Genomic DNA, 14,489 nt, shown 5'->3' on the forward strand with positions numbered 1-14,489 from the left:
CGGCTCCGCCCTGGCGGCTCCCTGCCACCCTCTCGCGGGCGCGCTCTGGGTGGGGCCTCCCGGCCGGTGGAGATGCGGCCGAGTGTGTTGGGCGGGTGATGTGAGCTGGCTGGGCGGCGCGCCGGGGCAGCCGGAGCCGCGCGCCGCGTAGCTGTAATCGGACACCCGAGCGCTCGCCCCTTGCGCCGGCCACTTTCCATTCACTCCCGAGTGCTTGATTGAGCGACGCGGAGCAGGGCTCCGGGTGCCGCGCCGCTGCAACGCTGAGGATTCCTTTACAAAGGAACTCAGAAGGCAGGAAAGAAAGAATTTCATCGCTGGGACGCCCTAGAAATTACGGTCTTTGGGGGAAAGGGCTAGAAACGAGGATCCAAACCTGTAGCACACTGACGACTTTTCCGCGCTGATCTCTTTCCACCTCGGTAAGCTGGATTCGTTGTTTTCAGCATTACAAATTTAGCAAAATACAACTTTGGATCTGTGTATAGACTTTTCACACATTCGTGTTCTCAAATCTGGACATTTTCTTAAGAGCGCATGTAGTTTGTCATGGAAGTGTTTCCCTTGCAGAGAGCCTGGCTGGAATTGTTTTTTTAGGTTATGACACCTGCGGAGAGTTTAAAGTTGAGTATCCCTGCCTTCTAAGGCAAAATTACTGGAGAGAATTTTATAAGAGGCCTTTTATTACGTGTTATTAGTGTTCAATCATTACAAGTGAAAACAATAAGCATCGTGTCTTAAGTGTTTGAGTTAAAGGGAAGAAGTGATAAAATATGAGGGGCGGGGGCATGTATAAGATACTTGACTTTCCCTCACTTCTCGTGGCTTGAAATCACGTTGCTCTTTATACTCATTCCACTTGACCTGTCATTTCATCTCCAATGTTATTTTTTGCAATTTGTGGCATATGTTGCTTTCATGGGGACCTCTCAGATAAGATATTAATAATAGCAGTATGTAAAAATGTGTAATTATTAGCCTGCTTAATACAGAGGCAAAGGTTAGGCATATTTATATATTTGGGGGGGTGTGGAATTTAACTATAAAGTCAAACAAAACCAGGGAGCAAATTACTAAGGGGAAGTCACCCTATAAAATCGGTTTTCTTTCAAGTTAATTTAGGGATGACAAGGTGAAAAGGTTGTGGAAGCAGGAAGAAAGTGTTTCTTTTGAAAATTACAAACACAAACATCTCTAGGGTTTCCTCCATCTGTGTGGTAAAAGCATAGAATTTTTTTTTTCTACCTCTTACATGCACTACCTAAGAAATCAATATAAGTTTTGTTTACAATGGCATGTTCAGTTTAATTGTTCCTTTGCTTCTGTATTACTAAAGCTTCTCTATTGCTTCTATACTATATTACTTTTCAAATTTTAGTGGCATTTCTTTATTGAGTAACAATAGTGGTAAGATTTTAATTTTAAAAGCCACATAATATTGAAGATCAGTATTGTTGTAACCTGTAAAAATAATTTCTAGATTAAACTCTTGTCATGTCATCTCATTGTATAATTGTGTTAGACACAAAATGATGTGTTTTTTTTTTAATGATCCTGAGTTTATTTTGCATATTGTGGCTACTGGAGCTCCTATAGATTTGATATTACACTTTATGTGATCTCTGGTGTTCAGACATTAGTTAATAGCATGTATCAATTATATAGATATGGTTTTAAACAGTAATACCTGTCTCTCTGATTTATCTTTTGAAATTTTGACAGCCCACTTTCTGGTTGATTTATTTTAAAAAAGCATTGAGGGATACATGGTTCACTGGATTGCTCACCACTAAGTCATTGGTTTGAATTTGGCACAAATTCATGGTTACCTCATCTACATCATTTAACAGCTGTATGGTCATCTGTATAAACTGGCAGATAACTAATTCCAGTGATATAAGTGATCAGGAATTGAGCACTGGTAGATTTTTGTGTAGAAATATCATTTCATAGATAGTTACTCCAAAGAGCTAATGAGTGTGTGGAAGTGAAATTTTATCTGAGATTTTTCTACTGCTACTATATTTATGGTAGAAAGAGAAGTTTCCATCTGTTAATACCTATTGGCACCATTCTCAAGTCTTTTCAATGTAATGTGTTTTTTTTTGTTGTTGTTTAAAGAGAATAACACGTTTAAATATTGGCTTTTTCTTTGGGAATTGACAACATTTTCCTGGCTGCTTTGTTTAATATTTACATTATTTTGCTGGATGATGAAATAATTTCACTTTTAACAAAGACTTCCAGACACAAATGAAATCAAAAGAAATCAAATCCAAATTTTCACATGTAAGACAGAAAGTCACAGCACCTCCTACTGTTTGCATGACTCTAAAAGTTCAGATTTGTGTTTGTGAATAAGGTGCTGTCTAGATTGCTGGTTTTGTGTGTATGGATGGGTGTGTGCTCCTAAGATGTGAAGTAAAATATAACAAACTTATTATCTTTATTGTAAAGGTATTTCCCCTTGGATATTAACTTGCAAATCTGAAGAAATGGCATTCCAGGCAGTTTGCGTCTTGGTTGGAGTATTTGTTTGTTCTACGTATGTGAAAGGATCGTCTCAGCCCCAAGCAAGAGTTTACTTAACATTTGATGGTAAGAAAGTTGATAAACAATCTGAGAAAAATGTTGAAGTCTCTTTTTTCTCAATCCAGATACAAAACTTAGTAAAGAGAGTAAAATAATAATTGAGTATTGATTAGCATTAAAAATGTCTACTGGATTGCTTTTTGGATGATGTGGCAGTTTTAAATTATTGATTAACAGACAAAACCCTCTATTTCATTTGTTTATGAAAATGTTTGAAATGGATTCTGCCCTTTTTGAAGTTTCTTCTGTGTTTACATATACATGCATGAAGAGATGGTGAAGAATTCAAAGCCTAAGATCTTTAAGCTTAGTAGTCATTTAACTTTAATGAGGAACACCCCTTATGTGGTACTTCTCATCAATAGAAAGAGCTATGCAGGTTTAGTTATTGAAATTTTTTCTAATACATTTTGAGCCTTAAACTCAAAACTGGGTCTCTCCATACATTGTTCTAATGGTGTTCTTCTATTTCCATGAGGAGATCCTGAGGTTGGCAAAGTCTCCTAATTAATTGAAAAGGACCTAAAATAATATGCTTTTGATTGCTGTTATATGCAAATGCTCTCTTCAGAAGCTTAGGAAAACAAGTGTGATTTCAAATATTCACGAACATGAAAGGCATATTAAGGTCCACTGAGGGAATGGTTTGCCAAATGTGTGCATGAACTTTAATGTATATAATTCAAAAGACTTGGAGATGGATGATTTTGGTCATCACGTAACCCAAAGTAATTGGACAGATGGAATAAGAGATGTATCAGGAAGATCATCTTGCTCCTTTCAGCTATATCTCTGCATAAACGTTAGTGTCACTAGGCATATTTTCAGTCATTTGAGAAACAGTATACTCTCAGGCCTTATATAGCTGTGTGCCTTTGAAACTCTGTTCTCTTGAATTTCAAACAGCAGTATGACTGACACTTATGAGTCAAATGGCTGTCTTTTTTCTTAGTTTCTTAAATCACCAGTGCTTTCCCCAGGGTCATCACAAGCACTGAAGGAGCCTTATTTGGAACTTAGAGTGTGTGAGCTTCTAATTGTTTCCTTATCTTCTGAATTAGCCATTCCCCTCAAGAACTTATGGCTATCAAGTTCAGTTGGGAAGAAAAAAGACGTTTGAAATGTTTTGTTTTTTTTTTTTTTAATTACTAACATATCTTGCTGGCTGCTTTCACCTCTTCTCCCAGGATGAAAACTGTGAGTTGTTGTTGTTGTTTACTCACTAAGTTGTTTCTGACTTTTTTGCAACCCCATGGACTATAGCCCACAGGTTCCTCTATCTGTGAGATTTCCTAGGCAAGAATGCTGAAGTGAGTTGCCAGTTCCTTCCCCAGGGGATCTTCCAGACCCAGGGATCGAACCTGCATCTCCTGCATTGCAGGTGGATTCTTTACCACTGAGCCACCAGCGAAGCCCTAGAGCTATGAATTACCTAATCAAGTAAAAAATAAAGGTATTAAGGAGCAGTGCAATTCCCTCCCTGTTTTGTATATTTCTCTCAGTGTATAGAAGGATGACATGGCAACCCACTCCAGTATTCTTGCCTGGAGAATTCCGTGGACAGAGCTTGGTGGGCTGCTGTCCATGGGGTTGCACAAAAGTCGGACACGACTGAAGCGACTTAGCATGCATGCATACATAGGAAGATGAAGTGATCACATAGATTAGGTATCTAAACCTGCTTTCTATTACACTGAAACTAATTAAAAATTTTTAAACTGAAATTTAAGCTTGAATATGTAATTTTTAAACACAAGTTTGTCACTAGAGATAGTTCACCAAGTCTGTTTTTGAAAAGACAGTTACATTTTATCTTTTAAAGAGGAAATTAAGTAATACAGTCTTTTAAAACCAGACTTCAGTATCGTATAGGATAATGACTACTGTCTACAACATGACTGGAAATTATGATGGACTTTTTAAAATACTGCATATCTAAAATTTTAAGTGATCTGAAATTTAAAAAAATTCTTATAGAATAATAATTTATAACATATGCAGAATACAGCATGATTAAGTAAGCTAATTATCTGAAAATCTTATAATTAAGATTTTATTCTTCCCAAGAGTCTTACTTTGAAATAACTAGATAGAATTCACTTTATTTGGATACTGTTTTAAAAAGATATATCAACAAGGATGATGAAATCCCACAATTTCTAAATTAATAACAAAAAAAAACCCCTCCAAAAATGAACTTTGTAATAGGAAAAGTATCTTGAGCAAAACCAGTTGTGTAAAATGTATAAATTTTAATCATTAGGTCATAGTAATTTTCTTAACTGATTTGACTGTACCTGCTTGAAATCCTGTTCCAAATTTCATATTACTTAAAGTGTCTCAGTGATCTTATTATGATTTGTCTGAGTATCATACTGAATAGGTTACTAAAGATATAGAACTTTTGTACAGGGTTGACATATATACTTTCTTTCATTTATTAATATTTTAAAATTTCTGACTGACCCATTAGAAGAATCCTTTCAGTTTTGTCTTACTGTCCAGCTAAGAATCACAGTCAGTTTAAAGGTGTGTGAAATAAGAGATATCTTCTCCCATACACATTCTGTCCCTTCTTGTGGTGGTGGAATGATGGAGTGATACCATTTGGGAAACAATGACTTACAGATTTGCCTCCCCTATTGATGTAGCACAAGTTCAACCAGATGGTTATCACTCCTAGGGGAGAATATACTTCAGGTGTTATTAAATAATTATGTGTACTGGATAAATCTTGAATGTTAAAAGAACTGTTATTCCTACTAGATACTGTGTTTCATAAAATTTTATGCCAAATAGATTTTCAAATGAATAAAAAGTTCGTGCAAATTATTTTTGTTTGAATTGAATTTTTCTTGAAAAAACCCAGTAGTTTATGGATTCATATTTCATAACATTATTGTCATATTCTTTCCAGAAAATCTTTAGGACCAGTAAGGTTCATAAGGAAAAGCAAGGCTATGTATATAAATAGACAGAACTTGTTTTGATTGCTAATATTATGTTGAAGTTGTTAATGTTCAGTCACTCAGTCATGTCTGACTCTTTGAAACCCCATGGATTGCAGCTTGCAAGCTTCCCTGTCCTTCACTATCTCCCAGAGCTTGCTCAAACTCGTGTCCATTGAGTCAGTGATGCCATCCAACCATCTTGTCCTCTGTTGTCCCCTTCTCTTCCTGCCTTCTATCTTTCCCAGCATCACGGTCTTTTCCGATGAGTCAGCTCTTCACATCAGGTGGCCAAAGTATTAGAGCTTCATCTCTAGCATCAGTCCTTCCAATGAATATTCAGGGTTGATTTCCTTTAGGATTGACTGCTTTGATCTCCTTGTAGTCCAAGGGATTCTCAAGAGCCTTCTCCAACACCACAGTTCAAAAGCATCAATTCTCTGGCACTCAGCTTTCTTTATGGTCCAACTCTCACATCCATACATGACTACTGGAAAAACCATAGCTTTGACTCTACGGACCTTTGCTTACAAAGTAACATCTCTGCTTTTTAATATGCTATCTAGGTTTGTCATAGCTTTTCTTCCAAGGAGCAAGCATGTTGAAGGATATTCCCTCTATTCTCACATTTAATATTTCTTGTAAATGAATATTGAATTTTGTCAAATACTTTTTGTGCATCTATTTGAGACAATCAGTTTTTCTGGTTTTTCTCATTCATTTTGATACTGTGGTATATCATGATGATTGTTTTGCAGGTATCAAACTATTCTTATATCCCTAGAATAACTCCCAATTGATTATGGTGTATGCTGCTGATAATGCATTGTTGAATTTTGTCTGCTGATATTTGGTTGAGGATTTCTGCACCTATGTTCATCTGGGATATTGGCCTATAATTTGTGTGTGTGTTTGGTGTCCTTTATGATAGATTTTCATGGCAACCCACTCCAGTATTCTTGCCTGGAGAATACCTTGGACAGAGGAGTCTGGTGGGCTACAGTCCATGGGGTCACAAAGAATCAGACACGACTGAAGTGACTCAGTGTAGCATAGCATAATATGATAGATTTTGGTGTGTTGTATTTCCATTTTCATGTGTCCCAAGATGTTTTCTTAATTTTTCTTTGGATTACTTCATTGACCACTTGGTTGTTTAGTTGTTGTTGTTGAGCTGCTAAGTGTTCAAGTTGTTCAGTAATATGTTTAATCTCCACATATTTGCAGAGTTTTGTTTTTGTTTTTCAGATTTTTCTTGTAATTGATTTCTAGTCTTATACCATTGTGATCTGAAAGATACTTGATTTGATTTCAGTCTTCTTAAATTCATATGACCTAAAATATGATCTATCCTGAAAAAAATATTCCATGTGCCCTTGAGAAGAATGTTTATTCTGATGCTTTTAGATAGAATGTTCTATATGCATCTGTTCAGTCTTTCTGGTTTAGTGTTTTGTTCAAGACTGATTTCTGTTAATTTTCTGTTGGGATGATCTATTCATTGATTTAAGGGAGATATTAAAGTTCTATCCTGTTATATTGCTGTCATTTTCTCCCTTTAGGACTGTTAGTATTTGCTTTATATCTTTAGGTACTCCTATTTTGGATGAATAAATATTACAAATACTATATCTTCTTGTTGGTTTGACACCTTTATCATATAATGACCATCTTTGTTTTATTTTTTACATTCTTGGTTTAAAGTCTATTTTGTCTGATATAAATATATCTACCCCAACTTTCTTTTGATTTCTGTTTGCATAGAACTTTTTTTTTTTCATCCCTTAACATTTAGTGTATGTATGCCTTACATCTGAAGTCAATCTCTTGTAAAAAACATGTAGTTGGGTCTTGTTTTTAATCCATTCAGCCATTCTGTGTGTTTTGATTGTAGAATTTATTCCATTTATATTTACAGTAATATTAAATAAGTATGTGTGATTTTTCTGTTAATAATTGTTTTCTCACTGTTCTCTCTTCCTTTCTTCTCTTATTCTCTTCCCTTGTGCATTTGTTGTTGTTTGTTTCTTTTTTTATTGCTTGATAGCTCTTTTTTCCAATGTTTATTGGAATATGGATGATTTACAGGGCTTCCCAGGTGACTCAGTGTTGCAAACTCCATCTGTCAATGCAGGAGACACAGGATATGCAGGTTTGATACCTGGGTCAGGAATATTCCCTGGAGGAGGGAATGGCAACCCCCTCCAGTATTCTTGCCTGAAGAATCGCATGGACAGAGGAGCCTGGCGGGCTACAGTCCATGGGGTCACAAACACTTGAAATGACTGAGCCATTCAGCACAGACATCACAGTTGATTTACAGTATTGTGTTAGTTTCTGTTGTATAGTACATTAGATCAGGGATATGTATACATACATCTACTCTTTTTTCCCCTTAGATTCTTTTCCCATATAGGCCATTGCAGAGTATCTTCCTTTGTGTTTTGATGACTTTCTTTACTGTTATGCTCAGATTTTTTTCTTATATTTTATGTACCAGTGAGATTTTTATTTTCGTATGTTTTCTTGTTACCTGTTGGTTCCCTTTCTTTTCAGCTTAAGGAAGTTCCTTTAACTTTTCTTATAGGGCCAGTTTATTGGTTGTGAACTCCTTTAGTTTTTTCCTGACTGGAAAACTTTTATCTTTTCTTTGGTTCAGGATGATAACATTGTGGGGTAGAGTATTTTTGGTTGGAAGTTTTTTTTGTTTTTTTTTTCCTTTCAGCACCTTGAATATATCATGCTACTCTCTTTTGTCCTTGAAAGTTTTTGCTGAAAAGTCTGCTGATAAATCTTACAGGGATCCCATTATATGTAACAAGTTGCTTTTTTTTTTTTTTCCTTTCTTGCTGTTTTTAAGATTCTTTTTGTGATCTTTAAATTTTGACCTTATAATTACAGTGTGTCATTGTGTGGATCTCTTGGGTTCTTCTTATTCAGGGATTCTTGGATCTGAATGTCTGTTTCCAAAATTAGGGAAGTTTTCAACCATTACTTCTTCGAATAAATTTCCTGCCTTTTCTCTCATTCTTGTCCTTCTGGGACCCTGGTTAAGCAAATGTTACTCCTTTTCATGTTGTCATACGGGTACCGTAAGCTATCTTAACTTTTTAAAATTCTTTTCTTTTTTTTTTTTGTTTGTTTTGTTTTGTTTCCCTGTTTGGGTGAATTCCACTGCCCTGTCACCAGATTACTCATTCTTTCTTCTGTTTCATCTTGTCTTCTGTTGAACCCCTCTACTGTATTTTTCAGTTCAGTTTTTATATTCTTTAATTCCAAGACTTCTGTTTTGTACTTTCTTATCTTTTCTGTATTGTTCAGGTTCTCACTGTCTTCATCAGTCTTCTTCCAAATTCAGTGAGCATCTTTATGACTTGTGCTTTGAACTGTTCATCAGATAAATTTCTTGTCTCCATTTAATTCAGATTTTTTTATGAGGTTTTGTTTTGTTCTTTGCTTGCAGCATATTCTTGTTTCCTCATTTTGCTTGACTCTGTTTCTGTGTATTATATGAAATAGCTACCTCCCTCAGTATTGAAGGAATGGTCTTATGTAGGAGATGAACCTTAATTGTTCAACCTTGAACTAACATTTGCTTGTCTCTCAAACCTTTGTGATTCTCTGAAAGTGTGAAAGTGTTTAGCTCAGTTGTGTCTGACTCTGTGACCCAATGGACTGTCACCTCTGTCCATGAAATTCTCCAGGCCAGAATAATGCAGTGGGTTGCCATTCCCTTCTCCAGAGGATCTTTCCAAACCAGGGATCAAACCCTGCTCTCCCACATTGCAGGCAGATTCTGCAAGCCTTGTGATTGTCTAAGGAAGCCTTGTGATTGTCTAAGCAGTCTGATTCATTCTTGATGGGTCACAGATGAGGATGTAACAATGACTGTGAGAGTTTCATAGTGAGGGATCATCTCAAGGAGAACCTAGTTTCAGCCTGATTGGAAGACTGTCCTCATGTAGCAGCTTTTGAAATATGCAAATATATACAGCTCTGTGGGACCACAATTTTAAGCCCTGCTGTCCTCTAGACCAGGTGATATGAAGGTGTCCCCTAGATGACAGTTGCGAAACTCAGGGCTCCAAACAAGTGTATAAACTATTTTCTGGTAGGTACTAGTGAGCTGAAGTGAGGTCAGAGGAGAATACAACCATGGCATTCTCTGGCCTGCGTTCCCTGAGAGCACTTCCATAGCCTCTAGTGTGTGGCAAATGTTAAGTCCCCCTAAGACTGAAGCTCAAGAAAATAGGTCTCTCTCTCTTTTGTTTTTTTCCCACAGAAAGTCAGGTTGTGTTTCATTATGCTGTGTCTGTTCAATGCCCTGGGTGTGGTAGCCTCCCAAGAACTGACCCTGATTGTTTCAGTCCAAAAAGCTCGCCAGGCCACCAAGCCAGATAATCAGGGTGCATCTTCTGTGTGGACTGGGCATACCTGCTGGCTTGAGTGATCCAGCAGGAGAGCTCAGGGTCATGATGAATCTGCAGACTTTAACAGTAGTGATGAAGCAGAAGAGAGCAGTAATGCAACTTCCAGCTTTAGTAAAGCAGTGGGAGAGATATCAAGTCACGAATACCAGAGATATTGCAGAGCAACAGGAGTGTGCTGTGACTGTTTGTGCCTCCTGGCACTAGCCAGGTAGTGGGGAGAACACAGAAAATGTCACTCACCAACACTTCAGTCCCCAGAGAGAGTCCCAGCAGTCCACTGCTCCTCCCCTTCACTGCCCCCACGCCCCACCCCCAACCCCAACAGATGCTTTAAGATTAGCAAATGAATTACCTTCACATATAGACTAGGAACTTTTTAGGCTGCTACTTTCTGCTGAGTCCCAAGGCGAGTTGTCTATAAGTCTTTAAATAGCAGAATCTAGGCTCCAACAGCCTTTTGGAGCCTGAACATAAGCCCCTGGAAATAAGTCCCTTGGTTTCAAAGCCAGACATTATGGGAGCTCATGTCTCCTGTGCAAGTCGCAAGGGTTGGGGTGCTTGATATGGGGCACAAACCACTCACTCTTCAAGGAGAAGTTCCATATTTGTGAACTGATTGTGGGTTGCTGTACCAGAGATGGATTTTTTGGCAAGAAAACATCTCTGCCTGTCCTGCCCCTTTTATCCTTTGAGCTGTTTACCTAGTTTCCAGCTCTTTGTTTTAGAGGGAATCGTTCCTTTTGTAGTGGAAGATTTGGTTGTGTTCATGTGAGATGTTCAGGATCTTCCTATGTTTCTTGGCTTGAACTGACCAAATTCAATTCAGGTCAGTTGCTCAGTCATGTTGGACTCTTTGTGACTCCATGGACTGCAGCACGCCAGGCTTTCCTGTCCATCACCAACTCCTGGAGCTTGCTCAAACTCATGTCCATTGAGTCGGTGATCCCATCCAACCATCTCATCCTCTGTTGTCCCCTTCTCCTCCTGCCTTCAATCTTTGCCAGCATCAGGGTCTTTTCTAATGAGTCAGTTCTTCGAATCAGGTGGCCAAAGTCTTGGAGCTTCAGCTTCAGCATCAGTCCTTCCAATGAATATTCAGGACTGATTTCCTTTAGGATTGAATGGTTTGATCTCCTTGAAGTCCAAGGGACTCTCAAGAGTCTTCTCCAACACTACAGTTCAAAAGCATCAGTTCTTTGGAGCTCGGCTTTCTTTATGGTCCAACTCTCACATCCAAATATGAGCAGGAAAAAACGTAGCTTTGACTAGATGGACCTTTGTCAGTAAAGTAGTATCTCTGACTTTTAATCTGCTGTCTAGGTTTCTCACAGATTTTCTTGCAAGGAGAAAGCATCTTTTAATTTCATGGCTGCAGTCACCATCTGCAGTGATTTTATAATCATGTTTTTAATTTCTGTTATTAAGTACTGACTTATTTAGAAGTGTTACGCTTCTTGATAAATTTACCTCTTTTCCATTATGAAATATCTGATTATTCCTGGTAGTAATTTTCATTCTGAAATGTATTTTGTCTGAATGTAACACTTTCATTTTTCTGGTAGAATGAAAAATATTAACAAAAATTTAATTATAATTTAGTGGGAAAAATATTGGTTATGATTTCAATGCCCTTGAGGAAATTTTTAATAAAATATTATGAAATACATTTAAACAAATATATTTATGTACGTAAGTATATAAATATTAGATTGGCAGTGTGGTATAATGAGAACAGTGTTTACATGGAAGTAAATATTTCAGAGTTTTCAATCCTTACTTCTTCAGTAATTAACTCTGAAACTTTGTCAGGACCTCGGCTTCCTCAATCAGGTACAAAAAATTTTGGACTAAATTGTTTCTAAGACCGCTTACTATATCCCTGGCTAAAATTATATGATATTTGAGCTTAATTTTATAAATATAACCTCCTTTGAGTGAATCTTTCACAATAATACCCTTAGTATTTTTAAGAACATTTTGTGTGAAGGACCTAGGCAAGTGGAAGAAAAGAAACCTAAACAATTTTTTTTTTAAATTCATGGGTTTTATTACTGGTTTTAAATCATAGTTGCTTGCTCCTTTCTGGGCATGCTGTATTGGGGTGGTTACTTAATTTTCCTAATCCAGAATTTTATAGTCTATAACATGATGATACTGCTTCATAAAATCAGTTTGAAAATTGAATGAGTTAAGTTTGTAAACTGTTTTATGTTGTATGTAGTGTTCATTCTATTATAATACATGAAGGCTTGCATAAGTTATTGTTTGTAAATATGACCTTCATTTGGCCTTCTCTGGTGGCTCAAATAGTAAAGAATCTGCTCCAATGCAGGAGACCTGGGCTTGATCCCTGGGTCAGGAAGATCTCTGGAGAAGGAATGGCTAACCACTCCAGTATTCTTGCCTGGAGAATTCCATGAACAGAGGAGCTTGGCAGGCTATACTCCATGGGGTCGCAAAGAGTCAGACACAACTAACTGACTAACACAACAACATGATCTTCATTTGTACTGTAATTAATTCCACTCCACTTAGCATAGAGACTGCTATCTGTTATTGCTCAATAAATGATGAATTAACGTAATTTTGATACCCATTTACCACTACACCTCCACAACCAATAAAGCTTTGGTACAGTACAATCACTCTTCAGTGAATTTTAATTTTTTTTTTTAAATGATAGGTACCCGGTAAAATGCAATAGATATTCATTTCTTCATCATAGCACTAGAATGCGAACAGCATGAGAGAGGAATTTTTGTTACTTTTTACACGAATGAATTCAGATCCGTCCCCTGCTCTGCAGGTGATGGTCAGGTAGTTTCCGGTGGTGTTTAGTCGCTAAATCGTGTCTGACTCTTGCGACCCTGTGGACTGTAGCCTGGCCGGCTTCTCTCTCCATGGAATTCTCCAGGCAAGAATACTGGAGTGGGTTGCCATTTCCTTCTCCAGGGGATCTTCCCGACCCAGGGATCAAACCCGGGTCTCCTGCATTGCAGGCAGATTGTTTACCGACTGAGCTACAAGGGAAGCCTCTATCTACTTCCAAACTCTTCACATTATATACTAAAGATTCAGCGTGGTGTGGGAATTCACCTTTTATGTTAACCCTTTTCAGTTAATTTTCAAACTTCCTTCTAATTATTCTGTGTCCTTCCCCATCGACATCTAACCTCTGTAAATTTCAGACATTTTCTACCAGAGAACCTTCTGTGCATTTTGATTAGAAGCCTGGTTTCCAGTGTTAAATGAAAGATACTGCATATAGGTCCTTGATAGGTAACCTGCTAGTAGTATTGTCTTAATCCTCAGCATCGTTGGCATCTATGTATGCTAGCATGTTTGGCACATCTAGATATGTCTAGAGTTTGGAAGTATTGACCTAAATGAATTATTCTTTTTAAGACTCTATTTTTCTAAATTTCAGTTTTTCATGATGAGCTTAAACTTAATAAGAATCTAATCTACTTTTTGATTGTCATGGCACGTAGTATGTGGCTTGAAATTATAGATAACAGTTTGTCATTCTTGGCACGTTTAAGAGTATTATGAAACCTCAGAAAGGAGCGCACGTGGGATGATTCCTGATCCCTTTCTGCACTATGATATAAAATTTATGTGTATAACAATATCCATAAAAAGATTGCTAATAAAATCAATCACAAATATAAATATACCCATGTAAATAACAAATATGGGCATACACCCAAAGCAATGGCTGTTAAATAGTTTATTTTTTTTTCATACTTTTGACATACTTGAAATTGATTCAGGAATATTTGTTCTTTGGAGTGCATTGTATATGAAAATGTAATATACCTAAAGTCCAATATTTTAATTGAGAATTACTGGATTTGTTAATTTTATATGAACCAATGAAGATATATATTATTAAATTGCTGAAAGAATACAGTATCTTGGGTTTTTTTGTTTTTGTGTGTGTATGTTTTAAGATTAGATTGTTGTTGTTTAGTCACTAAGTAGTGTCTGACTCTTTTGAGACCACATGGACTATAGCCCACCAGGCTCCCTGTCCATGGCATTTCCCAGGCAAGAATACTGGAAAGGGTTGTCATTTCCTTCTCCAGGAGATCTTCCCGACCCAGGGATTGAACCCACATCTTCTATATTGCAGTTGGATTCTTTACCACTGAGCCACCAGGAAAGCCCCTAAGATCAGGTATCAGCTGCAATCTAGAAGTTAACTTATCATAAATTACACAATAGCTTCACCTCAGTTACCAAAGAAGCAATAATTCAATCATGTGGATTTTTTTTTAGTACAATCCTCTAAGTTATCAGACTTGATTTTTTAAGTAATCCTAATGAATACTGGATTATCTTTGATTATATGTTTTTAAATCTAGAAAGATAATATTCTGAAATAAAGAAGTAGGATAAAACTAAGGTGTGCTCAATTAACACACAGGGTTCAAAAAGTCTAAATATCATTTTACTAAACAGGAAGCTGTCTGGCTCTACTTCAGGTTTTCTTTTGGCTAAAAACTCTTGCGAGTTA

The 14,489-nt window shown here is 37.0% G+C and overlaps 1 protein-coding gene across 2 annotated transcripts in view; it reads left to right on the forward strand.

Annotated features, from left to right (window-relative positions):
• The first annotated feature begins 202 nt into the window (after positions 1-202).
• The window catches only part of SEMA3C (semaphorin 3C), a 202,469-nt gene continuing 188,182 nt past the window's right edge, over positions 203-14,489 (forward strand). For both annotated transcript variants that reach the window (XM_081535619.1, XM_081535622.1), the window contains exons 1-2: positions 203-422; positions 2,458-2,598. In XM_081535619.1, the coding sequence (XP_081391745.1) occupies positions 2,496-2,598 (103 nt within the window). In that variant the 5' untranslated portion in view covers positions 203-422; positions 2,458-2,495. The remainder of the gene's footprint in view (positions 423-2,457; positions 2,599-14,489) is intronic.

Source organism: Giraffa tippelskirchi, chromosome 10, assembly GCF_054371585.1.
Source record: "Giraffa tippelskirchi isolate mGirTip1 chromosome 10, T2T-mGirTip1v1.2.pri, whole genome shotgun sequence".
Taxonomy (NCBI): domain Eukaryota; kingdom Metazoa; phylum Chordata; class Mammalia; order Artiodactyla; family Giraffidae; genus Giraffa; species Giraffa tippelskirchi.